At 52.6% G+C, this 24,690-nt stretch overlaps 9 protein-coding genes across 9 annotated transcripts; 6 read left to right on the top strand and 3 right to left on the bottom strand.

Moving 5' to 3' along the window:
- Positions 1-77: 77 nt before the first annotated feature.
- On the bottom strand, positions 78-2,238 carry PV05_04574 (uncharacterized protein). Its single transcript, XM_013460990.1, has 2 exons — positions 1,330-2,238; positions 78-1,239 (listed from the first exon to the last, which is right to left on the bottom strand). Exons 1-2 carry the CDS (start codon positions 1,900-1,902, stop codon positions 127-129), a joined length of 1,686 nt encoding a protein of 561 aa, XP_013316444.1. The 5' UTR covers positions 1,903-2,238; the 3' UTR covers positions 78-126.
- Positions 2,239-3,022: 784 nt separating this feature from the next.
- Positions 3,023-6,046, top strand: PV05_04573 (uncharacterized protein; the record flags this gene model as incomplete). Its single annotated transcript, XM_013460989.1, has 8 exons — positions 3,023-3,221; positions 3,272-3,966; positions 4,016-4,042; positions 4,095-4,298; positions 4,359-4,504; positions 4,553-5,073; positions 5,125-5,218; positions 5,269-6,046. 8 exons carry the CDS (start codon positions 3,023-3,025, stop codon positions 6,044-6,046), a joined length of 2,664 nt encoding a protein of 887 aa, XP_013316443.1.
- Positions 6,047-7,041: 995 nt separating this feature from the next.
- On the top strand, positions 7,042-9,311 carry PV05_04572 (uncharacterized protein). Its single transcript, XM_013460988.1, has 4 exons — positions 7,042-7,651; positions 7,696-7,746; positions 7,805-7,862; positions 7,910-9,311. Exons 1-4 carry the CDS (start codon positions 7,460-7,462, stop codon positions 8,545-8,547), a joined length of 939 nt encoding a protein of 312 aa, XP_013316442.1. The 5' UTR covers positions 7,042-7,459; the 3' UTR covers positions 8,548-9,311.
- Positions 9,312-9,899: 588 nt separating this feature from the next.
- On the top strand, positions 9,900-12,785 carry PV05_04571 (uncharacterized protein). The gene is made up of 2 exons (XM_013460987.1): positions 9,900-10,436; positions 10,518-12,785. The coding sequence occupies exons 1-2, from the start codon at positions 10,204-10,206 to the stop codon at positions 12,541-12,543; spliced, it is 2,259 nt and encodes a 752-aa protein (XP_013316441.1). The 5' UTR covers positions 9,900-10,203; the 3' UTR covers positions 12,544-12,785.
- A 605-nt stretch (positions 12,786-13,390) lies between these two features.
- Positions 13,391-15,667, bottom strand: PV05_04570 (uncharacterized protein). The gene is made up of 2 exons (XM_013460986.1): positions 15,177-15,667; positions 13,391-15,126 (listed from the first exon to the last, which is right to left on the bottom strand). The coding sequence occupies exons 1-2, from the start codon at positions 15,219-15,221 to the stop codon at positions 14,257-14,259; spliced, it is 915 nt and encodes a 304-aa protein (XP_013316440.1). The 5' UTR covers positions 15,222-15,667; the 3' UTR covers positions 13,391-14,256.
- Positions 15,668-15,803: 136 nt separating this feature from the next.
- PV05_04569 (uncharacterized protein) lies at positions 15,804-18,031 on the top strand. The gene has a single exon (XM_013460985.1). The coding sequence runs from the start codon at positions 15,946-15,948 to the stop codon at positions 17,959-17,961; it is 2,016 nt and encodes a 671-aa protein (XP_013316439.1). The 5' UTR covers positions 15,804-15,945; the 3' UTR covers positions 17,962-18,031.
- On the bottom strand, positions 17,975-20,480 carry PV05_04568 (uncharacterized protein). The gene is made up of 3 exons (XM_013460984.1): positions 20,013-20,480; positions 19,636-19,953; positions 17,975-19,575 (listed from the first exon to the last, which is right to left on the bottom strand). Exons 1-3 carry the CDS (start codon positions 20,329-20,331, stop codon positions 18,071-18,073), a joined length of 2,142 nt encoding a protein of 713 aa, XP_013316438.1. The 5' UTR covers positions 20,332-20,480; the 3' UTR covers positions 17,975-18,070.
- Positions 20,481-20,970: 490 nt separating this feature from the next.
- Positions 20,971-21,985, top strand: PV05_04567 (uncharacterized protein). Its single transcript, XM_013460983.1, has 2 exons — positions 20,971-21,201; positions 21,248-21,985. The coding sequence occupies exons 1-2, from the start codon at positions 21,013-21,015 to the stop codon at positions 21,974-21,976; spliced, it is 918 nt and encodes a 305-aa protein (XP_013316437.1). The 5' UTR covers positions 20,971-21,012; the 3' UTR covers positions 21,977-21,985.
- Positions 21,986-22,297: 312 nt separating this feature from the next.
- Positions 22,298-24,252, top strand: PV05_04566 (uncharacterized protein). The gene is made up of 2 exons (XM_013460982.1): positions 22,298-22,573; positions 22,623-24,252. The coding sequence occupies exons 1-2, from the start codon at positions 22,338-22,340 to the stop codon at positions 24,028-24,030; spliced, it is 1,644 nt and encodes a 547-aa protein (XP_013316436.1). The 5' UTR covers positions 22,298-22,337; the 3' UTR covers positions 24,031-24,252.
- Positions 24,253-24,690: the final 438 nt, after the last annotated feature.

The raw sequence follows: 24,690 nt of genomic DNA, 5'->3' as shown, positions 1-24,690 counted from the left end.
TCTCGTGTTGAGCTGCTGATGCAGAACTCTAGATATGCTCACATTGGCTCGTATTTTCTAGAAATCACTGTTCTATTATTTTCTGGTTGATCTCTCTAAAATAAGTGACCACGCACCATGTCCCCTTCAATACACGCCCAAAGGATATGCAGCAGGTATATTCCTCAACAGCGTCACCTCGGGCACCGTCACATAGGAAGTGGTAACTTCAACCGTCTCGTTCAACCCGTTGGTTACGGGCATCTTGCGCGCGTGTAGCCGGTCATCTATACTCTTGGCCAGCTGTAACAGCGTGCCTTCGGACCAGGGTAGTCCGAGAATCTCCATGCCAATTGGGATCCCGATGGGCGCGGAAGATGTCGCCGGCGAGAATCCAATGGGGATCGTTATAACGGGACTGCCCGTCAAGGCGGCGAGGATGCCGTTTCGTCCGGACTGGCTGGGCGAGCCGACGGGGACAACTAGGTTCTTCTGCTCCGGGTATATGATCGCGTCGAGGTTGTGCGCGAGGAAGGTCGAATGGAGAGTGCGTGTCAGGTTGGCGATCATGGACTGCCTGGTGAAGTAGCTCGCATTGCCCGTCGACGAGCGTAGCGCGGTCTCGACGTAGCTGTATTGGGATGGGATGACGAGGAATTCTGGAGTGGTGAGGTTGGTCGTGTATAGTTCCGGCATGCTGAGCGGTCGGGCGCCTTTTAGGTTGGGCGAGGAGAGGTATGCGGTTAGACTTTCGCGGTATTCGAGTTGTTGGACGTCCATGGCTGAGGAGATGGCCGTGGCGTTGTACGTGGTTGTGTCGGTGATGTTGACTATGGTGGCGCCGGCGGTCTGCAGGAGTGACAGGATGGTCGACATGGCCGCGTTGACGGGGCTGGTTTCGTTGGTGGATGTGCGATTGAAGAAGCCTTCGAGCACGCCGATTCTGATGGTGGAGAGGCTGGAGAGGCTGGAAGTGCTGGTGGAGGAGGAGAGGAAAGATGTGTAGTCTGTGCCGATGGTGGATGGCGGGATGGCGGATGTGGCGTTGTCGAGGGAGTCGTAGCCGACGCTGGACATCACGGTCAGAGCCGTGGCGATGTCGTATAGGCACCGGCCGATCGCGCCGACGGTGTCTTGGGTGTAGGAGATTGGGATCACGCCGGACCGTGAAATCAGGCCGCGCGTGGGTCGGAAGGAGAAGAGCGAGTTGGCGCTCGCCGGGGAGCGCAGAGAGTTTACTGTGTCGGTGCCGGTGCCGAACTGTGAAGGCGTTTAGAAAGTGGTCACCGCCCGATGTGGAAACATGCAAAAGAGTTCGGGTATCTTGGTTGAAGGGGGACAGAAACTTACCACGGCAAATGAAGCTGCTATGGCTGCACCAGTGCCACCGGAACTGCCGCCTGGGGTGCGGTTGAAATCGTATGGGTTGAGGGTTTGGCCGCCGAGACTGGAGACGGAGAGGCCTTCGAGAGCGAGTTCGTGGAGGTTCGATTTGCCGAGAATGACGGCGCCGGCGCGGCGGAGGGCGGCAACGGTGGGTGCGTCGTGCGTGGGCGTGGATGAGTTGAGGGCCAGACAACCGGCTGTTGAGGGCATCGGAGTTGCATCGTAGTTGTCCTTTAAGAGGATGGGGATGCAGAATAAGGCGCCTGTGGCGTTTCCTGTTGAGAGGGACACGTCGAGGGAGTCGGCGATCTGGAGGACGTCGGGGTTGAGGGTTATGATGGCGTTGATGTCGGAGTTGAAGCGTTCGACGCGGGCGATGAAAGCGCTCACGACGTCTCGGCAGGTTGTGACTCCGGAGAACAGAGAGCTGTGGAGAGAGGAGATTGTAGCCTCGCGGACGTCGATGGGAAGGGATTGAGCGAAAGTGAATGATGTGAAGGAGATGAGGGACAGCAAGAGAGGGCGAAGTGCGTGCATTCTGGCTGTTGATGGGAGCTAGAATGCCCGTCCAGCTACTCGTGGTCGGTGGGTGTGAAGGCCACTGGCGAAGGTGTTGTACGTGTTTACTTACATGACGCTTATGATGTTGTTGAGACGAGGCTCGAGGCTGGTTTCTGCTGCAAATGTTTTCATGTAGAGGAAAGGAGATGCCCACCTTATCAAGGACGAGAGCTCGATGATAATGACCGCACCTTCCTGATCCAGCTCGAACCCGAGTTAAGTACCTGAAGATCGGCGACGGAGACTCGGATAGCTGACCGAGGACAATCGACTTCTGTTGTTAGTCGGTGCCGTCGGCATTGGGAATTCAAAGGCAGGCAGAGTAGAATGTTCCTGCTGGGAGTTGAAGTGTTGACTATGGTATTTGGGGGGCTCTGATGTGACCAATGAAGACACCAGATGCCTCAAGTCTGCTTAGGTAAGCATCAGCCTCGTTGAATCTGTGTGACGTCATTACAAGGCTGATCACGTGTGGTACTCCAATGCTTAGTCGTAACTTGACTTCCACTTCAAATTCCTCTTGCACAAAATATCACCTCGATTCATGCCATCCATAAAAGGACAATGACTACAAGCCTCTGGCTGACTGATATGCACATGGTTATCAGGTGATACCTCGAATATTTTCGCTACATCTTCCTGGAGCCTCAATGGACGACATGCCGTGACACTACCATGGCATCAACTCCAACGTCACCTTGGGTCAATGCTACTCCTCTTCCCTCTTGTCTGCTTTCGGCATCTACTGAGGCACGATCCTCATCTCATTGGCCCTATGCATGTCTTTCCCAGAAATCTCCGCCTTTGAGCTTTACCATCATCACCGTTGACCGCAGAACTGCCATCTCAATGCTACTTTGTGGCTTTGTGGGGGTTCGACCTGACATGAAGATTGCAAAGGACTGGTCCTAGGTCAATAGCTTCGGCTACATATGCCGATTATCCACCTTAGTTCAGTCACTTCAGTGCATATGGCCTTCCTGACGAATGTCTCTCGACTTCGCCAGCTCTCTTGTATCTAAACACTGCTGTCTCCCCGTGCTGTGCTTGCTGCATCTGACCTACTGACTCGGAAAATTGCCACTGTGCGCTCAGCATGTTACTTCTTCCTGTGCTGCTGAGCCTGAGGCTACCTACTGTTGGCGCTGCTCAGCAGAAGTGTCCAGGATATGCTGCCCGCAACATTCGTCAGACCACCAATGGCCTGGCGGCTGACCTGCACCTTGCAGGGACCGCATGTAACATATATGGGACAGATTTACCCAGTTTGACACTCACAGTCGAATATCAAAGCGGTATAACTGCTGATGGAATTGAGCTTCTGCTGTTTACTGACTCCGAATAGCAACCAGGCTCCATGTTGTCATTCAAGATCAGAACAGAACCGTATATCAAGTCCCAGAGTCGGTACTCCCGAGGCCCAATGCGACGGACCCAGCGACAGCAGCTACTACTCAGCTTCAGTTCAATTACACAACCAATCCGTTCAGCTTCGCAGTATCTCGTCCCAATGGAGAAGTTCTGTTCAATACTTCCGGCTCACCCATGGTCTTCGAGTCACAGTACCTCAGACTTAGAACTTCTTTGCCTAATCACCCAAATCTCTATGGCCTCGGAGAACATTCAGACCATTTCAGGTTGAATACCTCCAACTACACCAGGACTTTCTGGTCAAGGGACGCGTATGGAATCCCTCAGGGGACAAATCTTTACGGGAATCACCCTGTCTATGTAGACCATAGGGGTAAGAACGGAACCCATGGGATACTGTTCCTTAACTCGAATGGAATGGATATCAAGATCAACGACACAGCTGGTCAATACTTGGAATACAATACGCTCGGAGGGGTCTTTGATTTTTATTTCCTTGCCGGGCCCTCACCTATCGAAGTTTCTCAGCAAATTTCAGAAGTTGTCGGCAAACCAGCCATGATGGCATATTGGACGTTTGGTTTCCATCAGTGCAGATATGGATATCGCGACGTCTACCAAGTGGCGGAGGTAGTCTATAATTATAGTCAAGCCAACATTCCTCTTGAGGTACGACCGATCCCCCACAAGGTTTGCATCATTGAACTGACGATTCTAGACTATGTGGACTGATATTGACTATATGGTATCTAGTTCTCCTCTGTTGGCCTGCTGTCAGGTACTCACACAGCTTGCAGGATGCCCGAAAAGTCTTCACTCTTGATCCACAACGATTCCCGCTTCACAAGATGCGAGAACTCGTCAGCTATCTCCATGCGCATCAACAACACTACATCGTGATGGTTGACCCTGCGGTGGCATATCAAAACTACTCTGCTTTCAACAATGGCAAGAACCTGGATATTTTCATGAAAGACGCAGACGGCTCAATCTTCCAAGGGGTAAAGTTTGAACCTGGCAACGGATGTCGATATTGCTTAGCCGAACTAACATTACGACAGGTAGTCTGGCCCGGAGTAACTGCATTCCCGGATTGGTTCCATCCAGACACTCAAAAATATTGGAACGATGAGTTTGGATCCTTTTTCAACCCTGATACTGGGCTGGATATCTCAGCTCTGTGGATCGATATGAATGAAGCAGCGAAGTACGTAAGCATTCGTTTACTTGATATCCGATGCTGATTCGAACCTAGCTTCTGCAACTATCCATGTTCTGATCCAAGCGGTTACGCTGCAGAGAATGGATTTCCTCCTAAGCCGCCCCCAGTCAGAAACGGACCTGCTGTCACCCTTGAGGGCTTCCCTGCCGATTTCCAACCTCCAACAAACGCGAAGCGGCAAGCTTCGCCAAGGGCAAGTATGCTTGGTCTTCCTGGCAGGAAGCTAATCAATCCCCCATACACAATCCGAAATGCAGCAGGTGGACTTTCGAACAAGACCTTGGGTACGGATCTTGTGCACTACAATGGCCTTGTGGAGTACGATACTCACAACTTGTACGGAACCATGATGTCTTCCGCTTCGCGTCAGGCCCTTCTCCATCGTCGGCCTGGAGAGCGGCCGCTGGTCATTACTCGAAGCACCTTTCTTGGGGCCGGTGCCCATGTCGGTCATTGGACTGGCGACAATGTGGCGAGCTGGGAGCAGTATGAGATTAGCATGACCGACATGCTGAACTTTGCCTCGATTTTCCAAGTTCCCATGGTTGGATCGGGTAAGTTCAGTGCCGCTGAACCAGCAGACCTACACTAACACCACTATGCAGACGTCTGTGGCTTTTCTCAAAACACGACCGAGACCCTCTGTGCGAGATGGATGATGCTTGGGGCTTTCCAGAGCTTCTATCGCAACCATAACGAGTATGAACCCCCATTGCCTAAGTGGCCGACTGAAACTGACAGACTGCAAGACTTGGGAATATTGGACAAGAGGCATATCGATGGCCGATGGTAGCAGAGGCCTCTCGAAGAGCGATCGACATTAGATACCGAACCTTGGACTATCTATATACAGCATTCTACACACAGACACAGACCGGGAAGCCGTTGATGAACCCTATGCTCTATATTTATCCGGAGGATCCAAAGACCTTCAGCATCGACGCACAGTACTTTTACGGCGACTCTCTGCTCGTATCGCCTGTCATCGAGGAAAATAAAACAGCAGTGGATATCTACCTACCAGACGACATATTCTACGACTGGAACGCAGGCTTCGCCCCGGTCAGAGGAAATGCTTCACTGGTAACACTCTCGGATGTAAATTTCACCACAATCCCACTGCATGTTCGCGGAGGCAGTATCATGCCTCTTCGAATTGAGAGTGCAAGTACAACAACCGAATTGCGCAAGAAGGGCTTCCACATTCTGATTGCTCCGGGGTTGGATGGCAAGGCTAATGGCTCGCTGTACCTGGACGACGGATTGATGATCAAGCAACCGCAAACGAGCTTGATCAACTTCGCCTTCAACAATGGGACTTTCACAATGTCTGGACATTACGGCTACCCTGCCAACGTCAGCATTGAGAGGATCAGCCTGTGCAATATTGGCTCAGCTCCACAAAGGGTGACGATAACCGGTCAACCAAATTCCACGTTCATCTATGACAAAGACACCCGAGTGGTCGCCGTCGATACCATGATTTCCCTCACCCAAAATGCTACCGTGCAACTGCCTGCTTCGTAAAGTGACCGATGTTGGTGGAGTCCCGCTTTGCGGTCGTGACGAGCTGAAAACGAGGCACGCGGAGAGTTCGAGAATGGATAGGCATTAATGACTGACCAAGAATCGATTAGCGTCTTAAGGTCTGGTCAGAATCCTACAACCTTGCTCCCGCGCACAGGACAGTGCTGAAGCCACTTCAGCCACATATTTCATTGAGCGGTGAGCGACATAGTTGATGTCGGACGCTCGTTCCTAGTTCCCTCGCGGGCCGCTGGGTAAGTGACAACCTTGTTTCAACGGCGGCGACATGGACACTTTCATTCTTGCCAATACGCGTTGTGCTGAAATGCAAACCATGCATCTCTTCATACCTCTCATGTGTGTCCAATCAACCCTGGGAAAACCGTGGGCCCGAACGAAACGTCATGACAACAGCTCTATCGGTGATTGCATATCAACGAGCTCGAGCAGGCCCGCCAGGAGTGGTGGCTCAGCAAGTCTAATATCGTCGCCGCATCTTGTCCATGGCATCCTCGCTTCGAGCAGCGTATCGTGAGTAACACCCGCTGCAATCGATCGGGACCACGCGAGAATAAAGCAATCAGCATCCCGGGCCCCATTGCTGATTCGAGCCATTGCACCGTGGGCTGTTGGCGTGCGTCCTTTCGGAGTAAAGGGCCGACCTTCCCCTCTTCAGGTGGTCTCTACAACCCACCCACCTGGCCACCATATCAGCAACGTGTCTGCCATTCCCTTGACATGTCCACGCATGTCTAAGTTTGCCGCTAAGCCTTCGGTGTTGGCCGTGTCCATCATTTGCGACACCGGTTGCACACGGCGTCATTTGAGCCCCGGAGGTCGTCTTCGGCAGCATTATCTCGCTCTCATGAGCGCTCTTGAACCGGACGGTAGGTGAAGACGACAGCATGGCGGGGTAGTCCAGGCTGCCCGTTGTGTTCGCAATCATGTGTTCGCCCTTCCGTGGTCTTCATTCGGCATACCAGTTCTTCGCATGCAGCAGCCCCATTCCTGTCGTTTCCTTCCCACTCACTAATGCACTCCTGCCTCATTTGCCGTACTTAACGGGCCTGACAAGTCATTTTGCCAGTTTGTTCTCTGGAGGTTGGCCAACTTACCACCAGCCGAACGATGCATTGGCCTCGGCCGCAGTTTTGAAAACTGCCACAATTGGTGTCTTGCTTGGGTGGTTTCTCATTGCTATCTGTTTCCGGGCAGTCTGTTCTCTGGTCTATCGCGTCTGGATCCGCCTCATTCCTTCCCAAGCATGCTCATTCGGTCTCCCACTGTGTCATCCCTCAAATCGCCAGTCAGCCTGCTCTGTGACCGAGGCTCGCGGCAAGCTGGACAGTGGCCATTGACAGCCTTGGTCGTGATCGCTCCAAATAAACCCGCCCACTACCCGGTCCCGTCGCCATGTCCAAACAGTCGTCCAAGTCCAGCAAAAAGCAGAAACGAGAGGAACAGTCAGAGTCTGATAGCGATGACGATCTGCAGCCAATCCATTTCTTTGTTCCAGGGGAGAACATCAACGCCGCAGTGCTTGTCGACTACATAACGCAGTACGTCGATAGAACCGCAAAGATCACGTCAAGTCATCATCCAACTGTGCGAATAACCGATCCCACTTGATATGCGCTAACAAGTACCAGGATAAGTCGCGAACAGGCTTCAACGTGTCCGCAAAGAAGACACTCAATGCCGTAAGAGCCATCCTCGAAGTGAACCCTCCATGCAGCGAAGCTGATCCCTTCCGCGCAGGTTAGCCTCCGCGACATCATCAACGACTCGAAAGACTGGGATCTAGAGACACAAAGCAGTATGGGAATTGTGTTGCGGGCGCAGAACTATATTGACCGTTGTCAGAGAAATTCCGAAAAGACCCATACCGATATGCAGACTCGGAAACAGCCCGCCGGCGTGGGCGTCAAGGCGCATCAAGAGGTGGCACGACTCGTCCAGCACAACAACGATCGACACGGGAAGCATCGGCGGAGCCTGAGAGTTACCGACGAGACAAGGTCACCGGTCCTACAACCACGGGCAATGTTCCCGCACAGTATTCCTATCAGGGGTCACAGTCCCCAAATGCAGGCGGATACTATCAGCCTCCCCCAAAGGCAGACTATGGTTCGAGCACAAATTATATCTACAACAACGTAAATGCCACTTCTTTCAGTGCTAACCTGCCTGCCAACACTGCCCAATACCCATCCGGTCAATACCAGAGCGCCTATCCTCAACCTCAGAAAACATATTCTGATCTAGCACCACCCTCTTACGAGCAGGCCGTTCCGAGAGGGCCACCTCGACCTCAGACTCCGGGCAATCCTGATCCCGACACGTTTGACCGCGAGGAGAAGCCCAGGAGACAGGGCAGCGATGCACCCGCATCACGTCAAGGTTCGATAGCCCATGGGGACGACGGGTCTCGGTCCTACAGTGCGCAAGGTCGTAGGCAACATCCATATGATGAAACGACGCGAAGGGCCAGTCATCGGTAGTCAGTCTCGAATGGACCGCATACGACCCCGTCGTCGCTGGAAAGGATTTGGGTTCCCCGAGCATACTATTCCAAGAAGCAGCTGTGGTGATGGCAACAGTTGGACCGAGGAGGACCTCTTCATGCTAAATTTGCTGATTAGAAGTCCCAGGCTTGCAGTTCCAACGTTGGTGACCGGGAACACCACAAGGATCTTTGGACGTGGATGCCAATCTCTCTGGGTTAAGGCGGCCGTGCCTTTGTCGATGCAGAGCTGATCGAGCCCCGCCGTGCAGTACTCGCACTCACTGTTTTGTTTCCCCTGCGGCGCGCATCAGGGAAGGAGTCACCACCTGGTTTCTGGCATTCGACATGAGTCGTGGATATCAGTGTCAGTTTCTGATTTGCATTTTTGGGCGTGGCGCTTAGCATCGAGCTTGATGTTAGTTTCATTCTGGATGGAGATGGGATACCTGGACCAAGCGATAGATTGAAGAACGGGGAGGGATATCGAAGAATGAAATCCGTGCCTGATCGGATCAAGGTTGCTTGCCGTTGCGTATGGGGCGTTGGCCAAAGAGCCTTTCGCCGCATAACAGTCGTTGCACGGGAGGAGAAGTTGACAGGTGGGAAGTTGCACATCTCCCAGATCTGTGCGCATGCAGTAATCGAGCTGTTGCAACGTTCTTGCATCGGCAGTTTCAAGTCATGTTATCGCCTGTGACCGCGCACAATGGCAGCTGCCCACGACTGCATCGACCAGGTCATTTTGGTGTTGAAAGTAGATATACACACTCAACAATTTTTGTCTTCCCAACAGTCGCGCTTGCGAGGTAGTCCGTCAGCCGTCATGAGACCTTCGATATCATTGTCACCTGCTGGTCAACTTCAGCGTGATCTACTACGGTCCGGAGCTGATCATGGTCTCTCGGCGTAGCTCTGAAACGGGGCAAAGCCATGTTCACTCAGGCCGCTTTCTGAAACCCGCTCGTATTGATCGACGACCATCGATCCAGGAACTAACGGAGTAGTCAGGTCGACATTGGGAAAAGACATGCTTAATTGCCCTGGGATGGTGACGTACGAGGGCTATATAATAACGATCAATGTCCCTCTAAGATCTGGTCAGGATCCGCCCCCATCATCACCCATCATTTGCTGGACAAGTACTTTATTACCAGCGTGGCATTGCCCGAAGCAGGGTTGTTGGGGGGCACCATCACACACCTTTGATGCCCGCAATCTTACTCCCTGGGATGGGCGTTTGACAATCCACGCCATCGCCTAAATCCCAGTCATGCTCCCTGGCTGATTGGCCGCATAAGGGACTTTGCATATGCAGCAAGCTAATAGACCGGGCCCGTAGCGTTGAGCGATGCATGTCTCACGAGCGCCACGACACACCTTCAGACGAGCCACCTACGACTACTACAGGCCACACCACCCACACCCCTCTTCCATCGAGGGGCAGAGTCAGATCCTCTCTCGTAACGGGCCGCACTCGCAAGGCAAACAGTCTTGCCCTGTCACACTCTGTGTCCACTGTCGACCTAGCCGGACAAGGCGGGAATCCCCTTCACAGCATTGCTTCAAAGGCCGAAAAGTCTCTCGGCAGTTTAATTTCAACCTCACTTTAGGAAGTGATGAACGTTGACAAGAGCACAACAGAATCGAGTCAATGGCCTTGAGCCTGGAGAACGCCCCTGGATGGCCCGCCAACAACAATAACAATGTTGCTCAAAATTCCATTCAGGCTCCTGCTGCTCCTCCCACGACTCAACTTGAGGCACGCGAAGGCCCCGCTCCCGCTCAATGGCAAGCGGTGAGGGAGGAAATCCGGGTCTTGTACGAGAAAAAGCCCTTGAGAGATGTCAGGAGGATCTTAGAACAACGGCACGGGTTTCGCGCGACGTAAGTACCATGCAAGCTTCCGGATCCATTCCTTCCCCAGCCATCGCCCTCCCTCCAAACCTATCGCTTATGCAACGACAGTGAGCGCATGTATAAAGCTCGCCTCGCGCAGTGGGGATTCAGCAAAAACTACTCGGATAAAGACTATCAAATATGCGCGGTGCTGCATCACGCCCGACAAAAAAGCGGTAAACGAAGAACGGCCTTTGTGATACATGGCCACAAAAGATCAGTCAAGGACTTGCACAAGTACATCAAGGGCCGCAAGATGTCCGAAGATGCATTCCTGGCAACCGCACTCAAGAACATCCACGTTGACAGCCTTGCAGAACACGAACAGGCTCAGTATGCCCATGTTCGCGCCTACACGCCACCTCCGGGGGGACCAAACACCCCGAAGCCGGACGGCGACGGCGACGGCGATGAACCGCTACCCTCACCGACGCAAATGCAATCCACGCAAGCAGCCAAGTATCCCTCTCCGCGAAGGAAGTCGGCATCGGGTTCTGGGTCTGGATCGTTCTCCAACCACCAAGGGTCACACCATCTCCTTCAGACAACATCACCCCAATCGGCGACGTTGGTATTCCCATCACCTGCGACACAGTTGACAACACCCACGCGACACATGTACGGTTCGCAATTATCCCCAAGCGCAAATAGTGTCACGGTCACTTGGCCGTCACCGTCCCATCCTCACCTTGCAACCTCACCGTTGGACGAGACTTTCTCATCGGCAGCATTGTCCTACAAGTCTGCGCAAGCCGTACCCTTGAGCAACTACCACGATCATAGCAATCATGTCAGTTCTGTCCACAGCAGTCCGTGTCAGCGACTTGGTAGGGACGTGGAGTACATGGCGCTCCAGGTGACCGACGGACCGTCTCTGAGGTCGCTTTGCGGGCACGACGACATCGAGGCCTGGCGACTGCTGAGTGACACGTCGTCTTCGGACAGTGGAGAGTACGAACACGTCTGTCCAGGCTGCTATGAACCGAGTCGAAGTCATTTTGTCAGTCTTACAAATCTAGAGTTGCCTCAGCAATCACGAAATATCCTCAATGAGACCGTCGGAGGCACCGATCGTGCGATATCCGTTCCACCATCATCTCGCGATCACCAGCACTCCTGGAGGTGGGTCGCTCGCTGTTTCGCTGCGTGCATCTATCTCAGCAGAGGTGACGACGAGCTGTCCCGACGAAGTCTGACCGACGCAAATGCAGAATTCAAGCAGATGCTCGTTCCGACGCAAGATCCCAAGGTCGTGTTGGCTTTGAATCAGACCCTCCAGATCCTCCACATGCATGACCAAGGCGAAATCACCAAGAAGATCATGCGGTCGGCGTATAATGTGGCACAGCGCGTGCTGGGGCCCGACGACCCTTTGACGGTCATCACGCGGTGGATGGTGTACGTGGCGAACCTCCAGATGCGCGATCAGGACATCACAAGTTCCACGCTCTACGGAGTGTATGGACACTATCTGCGGCAACATGGGCCCGAGGATCCAAGGTCGATAGCCTCGTTGTACTGTTACGGGTACATGCTCAACGTGGAGCGGCGGCTCGAGCAGGCGGAACAGGTCCTCCGAGACGTCTACACCATCTCGTGCGCAAATCTCGGCCCCCGGCATTTGCAGAGTTTGTCGGCCCTGACCAACATGGCTCGGTGTCTGGAGCGACAGGGAAAGCTGGACCAAGCCATTGAGATGATGGAACGGGTCATCAAGGATTCAAGGGATACGTTGGGTGAGAGCCATCCACGACGGCTCGAGAGCATGCGGATACTGGGAATGTTCTTGGAACAGCGTGGGGATCTGGACCTGGCAGAAAGACTATACTGGAGAGTCCTGGAGGGACGGATCAAAATGCTCGGTGTCAATCATAAATTCACGCTGGGCGCCAGGGACGTTTTGGAAGCGCTTTTGAGACGGTTGGGCAAGTGGGATGACCCTGAACACGAGGATGGGGGTGAGAATGGGCAGAGCGAGGCGCAGAATCGAATTCAGGACTTGTTCGAGTGGAATCCGTATGAGATTCCAGAGGACGTTGTGGCGAGTGATGGGGATTTGAGTGATGGCGTGGGGAGCGAGCATGATGCTTTTTGATAACATACACAGGGCCTCTGAAGATGGGCTGCGTGACTTGACCGACCTTTACAACGGACTTGCGAAGTACTACCTTATACAATGGCACTGGAACTGGTACTGGAACTGGCTATGGCATGAATGAATGAATGACCCCAGCGAGCGTGGCGTAGGTGTCTGGCGCACGTTCGGGCATTGATTGATTGAACTTGAACTTGAACTTGGCTATTCTGACTGGAATGGATACTAGCGTAGCATATGAAGTACGGAATATGGAGTACGGAGTACCTCGCAGCACGATTCGTTGTGAATAGTGGACTGGACCGAATCGAGTTGCGTGGGGAAATACCGGTGGAATGGGGAGATGAGGCTGATATATATATGTGTGTGTGTGTGAGAGAGAGAGAGAGAGAGAGAGAGAGAGAGAGAGCGCTCTCGATTCATGACGCTGTGCTATGCTGGACGTGGGATATCTGGACAGACGCGCAGTAGTGTAGTGAAAGATCAGAAAGACATTTGAAGGATATCATCCATGTTTAGAAAGGGGTTCGCAAAGGATGGTGCCCAGGAGGTACGGAGTACAGGGAATTACAAAGGAAAAATCAAGACAAGAAAACCCCTCTCTAACCCTCCCAGAGGTACATTCTGATATCTCTTTTTTTTTCCGGTGTCGCGACAGCTTGAGAGTCTGAAAGGGTCAGAAGCGATGAGATGGACTGTACTCTTCGCCGTGAAGAAGCTCGAGTATGAAAGCGTCAAAGCAACGAGACTGACAGTAGTCGATACGGTAAAGGAGCAAGAACAAGGAAGCTGCTCCGTACGGAAGAGTCGGCTAGATCTGTACGGAGTACTGTGCACAGTACACTGCGTCAAACCAGAATCCGCTGTTCCAATCCCATAGGCCAGGCACGGAGTAGAACGGAAATGAAGTCGAAGCCCAAGGCAAAGAGAGCCAGCCCGTCGGGCCCATGAAGATGGACCTGTTGAAGAGAGCGTGGTGGGTTCGGAAAAGATTTCCCAAAGACCCCAAATCAACAGATTCTCTGGGAAAGTGGGAGAGAGTGTAATGCCCTGCAACTCCTTTCGCGAGACCTTCTTGCCGGCATGCCTTGCAGGATACGTACCCACCGGCCGCACGCTCAGTAGGCGGTTGTTTCTGGTTATGTTGAGTTCGGATCTGAGAACAAAGAACTTCGGATAAGGGGGAGTCGGGACGGACTGTACGGAGTACTGCACAGCTCACACGGCTTCACATGTCGGTACGAGTACCAAGCCAGAGACAGACAAACAGCTGAGAGAACGACTTTTAGGCCAGCCAAGGTTCTTGGGATGCCATGCGAGTGCTACTCGCACAATATCTGGTAAATCTGCGAAGACCGTGGAGGACATACTCCGTAGAACGATCGTGGTTACTAGACACAGCCGAAATAAGGCCTGGAGTCTGAGTGGGGCGATCGAAAGGCTGAGGAAAGTAGTGGGCGGTTCGGCTTGTTGACGTTGGGTGAAGTTGAGTATGTAAGAAGGGGACAAGATGCAGTCTCATCAGGCTGTGCTTTTCAAGATTCCACGAGGTTGTCTGCTGGATTTTTTTTTGTTTTTGAGAGAATCTATCTCTTCAATGTGCTGCAACGCCTTTTCCGTCTTCCTGTGCATTCTCGAGATCAAAGAGACATCCGATGTCTTGAGGCACGTCTCTGAATTTGACTGGGAGAACCTTTGTTTCAATGCACCTTTCTATTGATTCTCAAACTTCAGCCCACTTTCTAACCTCTTCGCGCCATAAATGCCGGCAATGTCACCCTTGGCCCCTTGAGTCTCTTTGACCACCTTCAAGTAAGAGTCTGCCAGCTCGACATTCTTCATCTGACATCCGGCGCTTTTGGCCAGGTCCATTGCATGTCTGGCGTCTTTCCGTGCCAGGTCAACAGCGAACAGTGGCTCTTCACGTTTGTAGTAGTCACCACTTCGTAATCGGTTGGAGTAAGCGGTATATGGCCCCGGAAACATCATCTCGATGAGTTTGTGCAACTCATCCACTCCAAGGCCAGTCTTTTCGGCCACAACGTGACCTTCGGACAAAGCCTCTACCATGTTCACGACAAAGGTATTGCCGATCACTTTCAGTAAAGTGGCCTTGCGAGGCTCTTGACCGGAGAAGTCGATGTTCTCTCGACCCATGACACCCTTGCAGTATGGTTTCACCTTTTCAACCGCGTCCGCCTTTCCAGCCAGCACGCACACGAGTTGTCCCGAGTCAGCCATCGCAGGAGCACCGAAGACGGGGCAGGCCACGAAACTGGCACCTTTTTCTTCAATCATCTTGGCTTCTTTGCTTGTTGTATCGGGATGAACAGTGCTACAGTCCACCAAGACTTTGCCCTTCACATCCGTCTTGAGCATCTCTTCAACCATTGTCAGAACCGCAGCGTCATCTCCCACACAGTAGAGTATTATGTCTGCCTTGGAGACTGCATCTCGGATTGAGGTGGACACGGTTGAATTGCCAATCTTCTCAGAGAGCTCTTCGGCCCGCTTCGTCGTGCGGTTGTAGATGATCAGAGGGTTTGAAAGGTTGCCTTTCTCGACTAGATTCTTGCACATGCCCTGTCCGCTGGTCAGCATTCGGTTCAGGGACGTGGAAGGACACGTCTGACCCTGCCCATATTACCTAGGCCGAACCAGGCCAATTGCGGTGCCATTTTGGAGGATTTTGTACTGCGCACCCACTACGTGTAGGAAGCAAAGCAGAAGCGTATTGATACAAGTCGGTGGATATAGCGCTATTGATATCGTCGTCAATGCTCAAGGAACAGCCACAGCAAACCTTTCTACGACGGAGAAAGTCTCAAAGGCATAAGTCCACCTTCCATTATGTATTGTCGACCATGACGTGGTCTCCATGGTTCGTGGGGCGGCGAGCCCCCGCGCTGATAAACAACAAGTGGGAGGACGATATCTGACTAGCCATCGATGGCTTCAATGAGTCGGGCAGTTACGGAACGAGCTCCAATGTGGCTCCAGACGGTCAGTAGTGACATACCTTCGACTGTCAGACGCCAGGGTCAAATTGAGATATCAAGGGCAAGCCACCGGACGCAGCACCGAGTATTACTTACTACTGTGCAAGCCAGGGCGCGGACAAAGAGCTGATCGCCGCTTAGCAGATGGCGAGCATGGTGAGGATCTGCGATGGCATCGATGGGGTAGCGGCAGGCGGTGACTCCGCATCGCCAATGATTCATACGGCAGTATTTTGTTATCTTTTTTTCTTCGACAATGCACGAGAATGAAAATTTTCCATGGCTGCATCGTAAGGAGATCTTCTGAGAGGATTACAAGTCTTCGCTCATGACAATTACACCTTCACTTTCTCATGCATTATTGTTCTTGTTCCGCTGTCGTGCTCTCTCTGCATCATGAAACATGAGCCAGACCGCCTTCACATCGTCCACAGCGTCCTTGAGGAGTCGTTACTCACAGTGGCAGAACAGGAACGATGCTGCTGAAGTGTTGAGATCCTACCTCCGTTCAAATCCTCCTTCGACCTCTCGCTCATGCCACAGACGTCGTTATTCTGCTCAGCCTGCTCCTAGACCGGACGACCCTCCGACGAATGACGTTCACAATGTTTCTGAGCAAGAGAAGAGCAATGCATTTGCTCGCTGGGGCAGGCAGAGACTGGCAAACAGGGAATTCTTTACAAGTCTGTTGAGCTCCGCAGCTACGAAACGAGACGCAAAGGCATATATCTCCAGACTCAAGACCCCGGCGAAGGCGGCTTCTGGTGCAATCACTGCCCAGCAGCCTGCATCTGCTAGAAAAGATCCACCAGTGAATGTGGGCAACCTTTTCGGCCGTGCTCGAGCTGTGGAGGAAAGTCCGATCTTTACACAATATGAAGATGAGTTGTCACAATCGCTTGGAGAGCAAGAAATTCTACATGTTGCTGTGGTCAAGCTCAGTAATGTCAGTACCATGGATGACAGTATCTTAAACGGCATTGCCCAGACCCTTTCTTCCCTATCTCGTCTGAGTATGGCTCCATGTATTGTGTTGGAGGAACCCGAACAAGGTGATGAACAGACTCGGCGGAAGCAACTGGCACAGTCAGCAGACAAACTCGTGGCTGCCATTGATCGAGCCAGTGAGGTCGGTGCCCGGAGGTTAGACAATTTGTTCAGCTTTGGTACAGATGGTCAACCTCAAGTCTTCCTCCGGAAACTTCTGACCCGTCCCCTTCGTCGAGGCCGAATCCCGGTGATTGTGCCTACCGCATACTCTGAAGCGCGTCAGCAGGTTGTTCCCATTGGCGCGGATGAGGCTCTGCTAGGATTGATCAGAGAACTTGCAGGTCTCAATTTCACGCCCAGGAAGGACGAGAATCCGGAGGCTGTGGCGCAGAAAGAGAATGCCCTGCGCAAACAGATTTCTGTTGACAGGATCATCGTTGTCGATGAGACTGGCTGCATACCCAGCACCAAATCACCAGACCGAAAACATGTCTTTGTCAATCTGCATCAAGAATACCCATCTTTACAAGAAGAGCTAAGGAGTTCCACCAGCGGCAATGTATCCAAAAAACATGCAACGAACCTGAAGTTGTTCAGAGAAGCTCTAAGGATGTTGCCACATTCTTCATCAGGGTTGTTGACGACTCCGTTGGAGGCTGCAAACACAGCCCGAGCATCAGATGACGGAGCCTCCAACGTCGGCACCAGACGGCAAAAGAATCCTCTCATACATAATTTGCTGACCGACAAACCGGCGTATTCTTCCTCTCTACCTACAGGACGCTTGGCTCAGGACACACCTACCACGTCTGCAACGACCTCGACTTTTGTCAAGCGTGGCATGCCGTTAACGATCTTGCCCAACCCTCACGCCCAGGTCTGGACATCAGTGAGCACACCTCGACTGAAATTGACCGACCCTAGAATCGATCTCGAGCGGCTCGTTTACCTGATTGATGATTCTTTCAATAGGAAGCTTGATGTTGACGCCTATTTGAGACGAGTCAACGATCGGGTCGCCGGCGTCATCATCGCTGGCGATTATGAGGGCGGCGCAATCTTGACTTGGGAGACACCGCCTGGCGCTTCTGATGAGGACACCTCCCGTCTGGTCCCATATCTTGACAAATTTGCCGTACTCAAGAAGAGCCAGGGTGCTGGGGGCGTCGCCGACATTGTCTTCAATGCCATGGTCAGGACATGTTTCCCCAACGGTGTCTGCTGGCGGAGTCGGAAAGACAATCCCGTCAACAAATGGTACTTTGAGCGATCCAGGGGGACGTGGAAGATTCCAGAGAGCAATTGGACCATGTTTTGGACCACACCGAATCTGATGGAGGAGACAAATAGCCAGACCTTTTTGGACTATGAAGGCGTCTGTCGTACGGTCAAGCCTACCTGGGCTGACGGGAAGAAAGTGGCAGACTGAATTTGAGGGATGAGGTTATGATGTTGACGTAGCGAATCTATGAACATACAGGGTATATATATATATGAACGAAATATGAAACGAAAGGCACGCTTAGACCTGATGGACCCTATTCGGTACTGCCTCTCGCCCCTCCCGGCGATTCTCTCATGTGTACCTGCTCCGTGGGATCTCTCGGCAGGGCGTCTTCGTTCAACTTGCTCTGCAGATGTGCGCCCTCGCCTGAAACCGCCGCCGCTTGCTGCGGCACGGCGGCCGACGTCTTCAACTGTCGCACATTGCCCCTTGACAAAGCCAACAGGAAACTGGACGTAATGAACTCGACACCCTGCGTCTCCTCGGCAGCAACGTCGCGGCCCGTGGCAGAGTTCGCATGGCGCCTGCACAGTCCATCTTCCCGAAGCTGCTGAAGTTCGCCTTTCTCCTGGTCCTTCTCCTCGTTCTCGGATGACTTGCGCCTTGGGATCCAGACGTTGCCCAGCCCGACGCTGGCAACCAGGCTTAGTCCCAGGATCGGCAGGATCGAAATGAAACTCCACATCGTGGCCGTGGCACCCTGTGCGCGGATGGCGTCTTGTTCGGCCTGCGGCAGGCTGCTTATTGCGTCGAGCGAGGCTTGATTGTGTAGATTTATGGTCGCCGTCGACGTGCTGTTGTTGGAGCTGGAGTTGGAATTGCTCACGGCGTCAGACCCGAAATACTCGCTCATCTGGTTCTGGAAGACACTGCCCATGATGGTCAGGGCGAGGGTGCCGCCGAACGGCAGCGCGAAGCGCAACAACGAGTATACGCTGGCGAGTTGTGACCGGAACATGCCTGACAGGTGCAGGTTGGACGGCATGAAGCGCATGCCCGTCCCAGCGCCTGCAATCGCCATCATGACGTTGACGAGCGTTGGGTCGCGGGCTTTGACAGCGTAAGAGAGGACCGCGATGCCAGCGGTTTCGACCACGGTGCCAATAAACAAAGGCCAGAATGTCTGCCGCGGATACACATTGCAGATGAAGATTGCGCCGTAGACGCCGACGCCCAACCCGGGGACGTAGTAGAGCAGTTGCGTGCCGGCGTGGGACGAGGTGTAGGATTCCACGAGGGTGAAGTAGATGCCTATGAAGTAGAAGACGGAGTAGAGCGCGGAGCCCGTGGCCGCGGCGATGAAGCAGACTAATTTGACGTCTTTGGCTGAGAGCACGGAGGAAGGGATCATGGGTACGGTCTTCGGGAAGTGGCGGTTGAGAATGCGACCTGGGGAGAGGAGCGTTTCGTACGCAAGGAACAACATGATGAGGAGCGCTCCGAGGATGATGCTCGATATTACCGCGCCTGATTTCCATGGGAATGTCGAGCCGCCCCAGGCGGTGCCGAGGATGACAAGGCCGACACCCAGAATGAACAGCGTGATCCCGCCGATGTCGAGCGTGGAAAGGCCGGAGACAAGCGCTTGAAAGCGTGTTTGAGATGGCTCAGGCCGGGAGAGCGAGATCTTGCCAGGCTTGAGGTCGCCGCGGAGGAGGAAGATGGTGCAGAAGCTCATCACGGAAAGGCCGGTACAGAGGACGAAGCAGTAGCGCCAGTTGGCGTTGGTAATGTAACCCCCAATGACGGGACCGATGCCTGGATGATGTTAGCAATGAGGTGTAAAAGGTAGCGAAGTAGAGCGAAAAGGGTACATACTGTATCCCACACCGTTCATTAGCTGGAAAATACTGGTGTTGACGGCTTGTTCTTTGAGAGAAACGGAGTCGGCCAGGATGATCATGGCCACATTCTGGATGCCCGCCGTGCCCATACCTTGTAGAGCTCGACCAAGGAGCAGCACGGGCCAGTCTGGTGCAGCGGCGCAGAGAACGCTGCCTATAGTCAGGAGGACAACGGCGGATTGGATCGTTGCATGGCGACCGAAAATGTCTGCTGATTGGCCGAAGACGGGGATGAAGGCTGTTGATGTCAAGGTGAAGGCTGTAACAATCCAATTGAGTTGATTGAATTTGTCTGTTACATGGTCAGAATGGCAGGGCTCTTAAGCGCAAAGGGTAGACGTGGAGGCTGACCGAAATGAGAAGCGATCTGAGGCAAGGCTGTTGCGACAATGGTCAAGTCAAGACTTGCATCGAAGAAAGCGGGGAGCAGGCAGAAGAGGAGTTTCCAGCGATACTTTCGAGCGACAGTCTTCTCCTGTGCGCACTGCGGGCATGGTTTCTTCGGTGTAGCTGCTGTTTGAGGTGAAGTGTTGGTGGAAGCAGTGGTCTTGGTGTTGATCGAGGAGGGCACAGAAGTAGGGACTGCAGAAGTCGGTACTGCGGCCGCTGCGGTAGCTTCTGCGGCTTTGCGAGCACGGTGCTTTTTGATCTTCTTGTATGCCAGATACATTTTGCAAAGAGACGAGTTGCTATATGCTCAGTGAAGGGCAGGGTGAAGAGGACGACACATCGGTACAGTGTGCACGACTTCAGACATGTTAAATAAAATTTACCTCGAACTTGCATCAAGCACCATCTTTACGACGAATACGTCGTTCACATCTTTGCCAGGCTGAATCACAGCCTCTTTTTTCGCAGATTGGACCTGAACAGGCATGGCGCGGAATGGTCGTGAATTGGGTCAATTAAAGCAAGGACGCACCCTGTGGGACGCTCTGTTGTTTCTCAGCTAATCCAAAAATGGTGCATACCACGAGGTTCGACTCGATTGGCGAGTCGTCCTGGAATCGATAGACCAGCGAAATTGTTCAGTGTATGATATCGTCCGATGGTCAAGGCAGACTCGCGAACCTCAATCTGGGGCATTGGGCGAACGTGCCAGACTCGTGACGAAGAAAGCCATGTACTGTGTAGGATGCAGTGGTGATGGGGATGACAAAAGTCCATCTTGAGAGCAGATTTGGTGATTCATCGGCGAAATCCTTGGTTCACCGTACAATTGGGTACGGTGGGTTTTAGTGACCTTACTACTACATGATCTCCCAAACGGCGAGACCAAAGCTCTATGGGTCTTATCTGTCTCGACAGTTCGCAATAAGTCCATCCTCGGTTCTCTGCCATTTCGGCAAGCATGCCAATATGCATTACGTGCAGTACTCCAGTCAAGGACCTGTACACGGTCTACAGCAAAGCAGATGACAGAACCTTAGGCAAAGGCGTACGCTTAACCCAATGCCCCAATTGCAAGCGGTTTGCCGACAAATATGTCGAGCACGACTTTGTTGTCCTGTTCATAGACCTTGTCTTGATCAAGCCCCAGGTAAGCATCTGCAACAGCGAGAACATTTTGGCCCTGACCTTTTCAGGTTTACCGCCATCTCCTGTTCAACCGGCTTGGGCGCTCGGATAACAAGTTCGATCCTAGCATCTTGCGCCTGGGGATCTTGCTCGTCCTATTTGACGTCTACATTACGTGGGCTAGGATCGAGAAGACAAGTGCTATCAGTCCACGCAATGGGGCCGGCTCCAGACTCAGTGGGATGCCTATCCTTACGCAATATCTTTTCTTTCTTACCATGAATGTCATGGCGACAGTTGCGCAGCATGGAATCATCCGCCTGTTGGCTCGAAGTTTTGTCACACGACATGAGCTTCAAGGAGACTTTAATGGGTTAAACCAGAAACCTGCCCTGTCCTCATCTGGCGCTCCTACAAGGCCGCCGACGGTCGCACCCGGTAACGCCAGTCCAAGTGCAATCAGCACTGCTTTATTAGTGTCCAGCTGTACCAAGTTGTTTCCCATCTTGCTCGTCATATGGCCTACAGAAGCAAAGGAAGGTGACTCCCCTGGATTTGCTTTTCGGGCAACGAGTTATGTAGGATGGGCTGTACTCATCAACAACATCGAGGCCTTGCTGATTCTACTCAACTGCGGCTACGTGACTGCAACCGGGCTAGCCGTCTCGGGAATGCTTGCGAGATGGGTTGTGGAAGGTTGGGCTTTGAGCCTCGTTGGATTAGGGAGAGATGCTGGACCGATGGGAGATGTTGTGGGCGCTTTGATGGCAGTAGCAAAATGGCTGGTAGGAAGATGAGACTTTAGCAGGAATAAAAAGAGTATTCGTCAGTAAATCTATACATCCACCTTCCGCCCACCGTACACGAGCTCTTGAGTGCTCGCTCGGTATCCGGTCTCACGTATCGACGACGACGAAGCCCTGCAGGGCACATTTCAAAAGTCTTGAAGTGTCACGAATCATGTTCCATATTCACTTTCCTGATTCCTAAACTTCGACCCTGCAACCCCATGCCTGGTCACCGGTTTCTGGAGTAATTAGCCGGGGTTTTGCCGTCATTTTGTGGCGGCTCGTGTCTACAGTCTGCGGGACTCGAGATATTGTAGCACGCGACGCCATTCTCTGTTGACCGGCCACCTTTCATCTGGAAAGGCCCAGCATGGATGAAACTTCTGGTCGCGGCCATAGGGAGAAGAAACCAAGCGAAAAGTTAAAGGAACAGGTGACAAGCAAGATCGACAAAATCGAGGACGAGAAGTCAATCGTGCTGCCAACCTACATTGCACCCAACGACCCAAAGTTCTTTCAGGACCAAAAGGAGGTTCCAAAGATACACGACCATACAAAGAGATCTCTAAATGACGACAAGGTTGAGTTTTACTCATTGGGCACTCAGTGAGCCATCACTTTCAATCTGTACAAGAGCCCCGGCTAATCGAATCAGTGTCGAGAGTAAAGAGAAACGATACTATATTCGCGCAAAGAGAGATCCGAATACTTTCTACTTCCACGCCGACGAAGCCCCTCCTCGATATGCCCGTTTAAGTGATGAGAATCACCCACAATGCGGGGTGGAAAGCCTGAAGAATGTTTTCACCAAGGATATGCTAGGGAAGAGTGGAGAGTTTGGCAGCTATACAACGAGAGCAAATGTCTTTGCACGAGAAGGAAAGTTCTTTTTCGAGGCCAAGGTCATAAGTATAGCTCCGCCAGGCAGAGAAGAACCCGATCGTGCTCTGGCCGATACCCAGAACTCTGACAGGACCTCTACGAACCGAGGAGGGCTACGCGTTGGCTTCTGTCGGCGAGAACATCATTGGAGTGAGAATCTAGGTGGAAATGCGTACAGCTACGGTGTGGTTCTACGAAGTGGGAGATCAAGAGAATATGGCAGTGTGCGCTTCAACACTTTGATGTATCACATGCAAGGCGAGGGTGGGAAGGATCCTGAAGACCTCTCTCCAGGAGATGTTGTTGGCCTTATGATAACACTCCCGCCTTTGGAGGTGCACAAAAAGGTTGTCGAAGGTACATTCAACCCGGCCGAATATCCACACCTGAAGTGTGGTCCTGCGAGCACCAAGAAGAAGCCTGGACCGGGCAAGAAATCTGCCAAGGGCAGTGCGAAGCCGAAAGATGGGGAAAACATCAAGAGCAAGGAAGAATTCACCAAGAAATCCGACTGTCGGAATGCCATAAGAGGCGCGCTTCAGCCTTTGTACGGGCTGACTGCACCGTCAGACCACGACATTATCCGCGACCGCAACCCTTTCCTCCACAAAGGCATGACTTATTTCGAATGTCCAGAATACACACCAAACAACGATCTCAGTCGGCCCACGTTGAACGCGAAAAACAAGTCCGTCAATCCTGAGACTGGCAAAAAGTACGACTTACTGAACGATCCTCATCCGAATCACGAACTACCACATTTACGAACCCTCCCTGGAAGCAAAATCGAATTATGGGTCAATGGGAAATATCACGGTGTCGTGTGGGAGCACCTCTTTGCATTTCTTCCGCCTGCTTCATACATCGAGAAGGGTAGCCGAGCTGTCACGGGTCACGGCGACGTTGATGATGGCTTGTTAGGCTACTACCCGGCAATTAGTCACTATACGGGTGGCGCAATCGAGTGTAAATTTGACGGACCGTGGTGGTACGGATATGAACAGGACGGTTCTCAACATTCGGATGCTCGTCCCATTGGCGAGCGCTATCAGGAACAAATTGTCGAGGACATGGTCAATGATCTGGTGGACGAAATCTACCAGGAAAAGCTATATCATGATCCAGACTGGATGAAGAAACGAGTTCTGAACGCCGCGCCAGTCAATGTCCAACACAACTGAATGGGTATGATTTCTTTTGAGCTGGTGCATCAATGGTTTCCCGGTCAAGCTCGTAGTAGGCGCACGTGGAATAGTGATTTTACCGCATATGGCAGGATATGGACGTGGGATGGGCACGTGGATGGGTCGACTTGGGCACGGCGGTGAAAATGTTGTTTCAAGCATAGCGAGATACCCCTTGATGCATGGAATGTAGAAATAGCAACATCAAATAACCATGAACACATCAGCATCCTATGTCACTCCAGGCGGAAGGATTCTCCTCGCAGAAGCAGTGGAACGGCAAATGAATTGCTGTACTCCCTACAGTGTGAGATTATACGAGGCGGCTGCAGTCAGCTTCTTGCCCAGCATCACGAATACCAGGGCAGAGCATCGGCAAACCCGACGACTCTCGATTGACGCGTGCCTGAAGTTTCCTTTTGAGGATGTGGAGGATTCCCCTGCGTAACTGACAGTCTCGTCGTGGTACAAGTGAACATCTCCTGATGCACGAAAGGAATCGATAATCGTGATGGAGACCCAGCAAGTGGGACAAGGAAAGGGAGATGCCTACAGCTGACGAGTCTGAGGCTGAGCTGAGTGTGGAGGGAGCGGTTGAAGCGAACAGGATGGAAGGCCAAAGCAAGGGATGGCATGTGTCTATGGTTGGTTGATGGC

This window comes from Exophiala xenobiotica, assembly GCF_000835505.1.
Source record: "Exophiala xenobiotica strain CBS 118157 unplaced genomic scaffold supercont1.3, whole genome shotgun sequence".
NCBI lineage: Eukaryota > Fungi > Ascomycota > Eurotiomycetes > Chaetothyriales > Herpotrichiellaceae > Exophiala > Exophiala xenobiotica.
This window is presented reverse-complemented; position numbering and strand designations above follow the sequence as displayed.

Coding starts and splice junctions, on each gene's coding strand:
- PV05_04566 (XM_013460982.1), top strand. CDS start 22,338: ATGGATGAAACTTCTGGTCGCGGCCATAGGGAGAAGAAACCAAGCGAA. Junction 22,574..22,622: donor TTTTACTCATTGGGCACTCA/GTGAGCCATCAC, acceptor TAATCGAATCAG/TGTCGAGAGTAAAGAGAAAC.
- PV05_04567 (XM_013460983.1), top strand. CDS start 21,013: ATGCCAATATGCATTACGTGCAGTACTCCAGTCAAGGACCTGTACACG. Junction 21,202..21,247: donor TTGTCTTGATCAAGCCCCAG/GTAAGCATCTGC, acceptor TGACCTTTTCAG/GTTTACCGCCATCTCCTGTT.
- PV05_04568 (XM_013460984.1), bottom strand. CDS start 20,331: ATGTATCTGGCATACAAGAAGATCAAAAAGCACCGTGCTCGCAAAGCC. Junction 19,954..20,012: donor TCAGATCGCTTCTCATTTCG/GTCAGCCTCCAC, acceptor ACCATGTAACAG/ACAAATTCAATCAACTCAAT. Junction 19,576..19,635: donor AATGAACGGTGTGGGATACA/GTATGTACCCTT, acceptor AACATCATCCAG/GCATCGGTCCCGTCATTGGG.
- PV05_04572 (XM_013460988.1), top strand. CDS start 7,460: ATGTCCAAACAGTCGTCCAAGTCCAGCAAAAAGCAGAAACGAGAGGAA. Junction 7,747..7,804: donor CAAAGAAGACACTCAATGCC/GTAAGAGCCATC, acceptor CCTTCCGCGCAG/GTTAGCCTCCGCGACATCAT. Junction 7,863..7,909: donor GGATCTAGAGACACAAAGCA/GTATGGGAATTG, acceptor GACCGTTGTCAG/AGAAATTCCGAAAAGACCCA.
- PV05_04574 (XM_013460990.1), bottom strand. CDS start 1,902: ATGCACGCACTTCGCCCTCTCTTGCTGTCCCTCATCTCCTTCACATCA. Junction 1,240..1,329: donor TAGCAGCTTCATTTGCCGTG/GTAAGTTTCTGT, acceptor ACGCCTTCACAG/TTCGGCACCGGCACCGACAC.
- PV05_04571 (XM_013460987.1), top strand. CDS start 10,204: ATGGCCTTGAGCCTGGAGAACGCCCCTGGATGGCCCGCCAACAACAAT. Junction 10,437..10,517: donor CGGCACGGGTTTCGCGCGAC/GTAAGTACCATG, acceptor ATGCAACGACAG/TGAGCGCATGTATAAAGCTC.
- PV05_04569 (XM_013460985.1), top strand. CDS start 15,946: ATGAGCCAGACCGCCTTCACATCGTCCACAGCGTCCTTGAGGAGTCGT.
- PV05_04570 (XM_013460986.1), bottom strand. CDS start 15,221: ATGGCACCGCAATTGGCCTGGTTCGGCCTAGGTAATATGGGCAGG. Junction 15,127..15,176: donor GCCTAGGTAATATGGGCAGG/GTCAGACGTGTC, acceptor ACCAGCGGACAG/GGCATGTGCAAGAATCTAGT.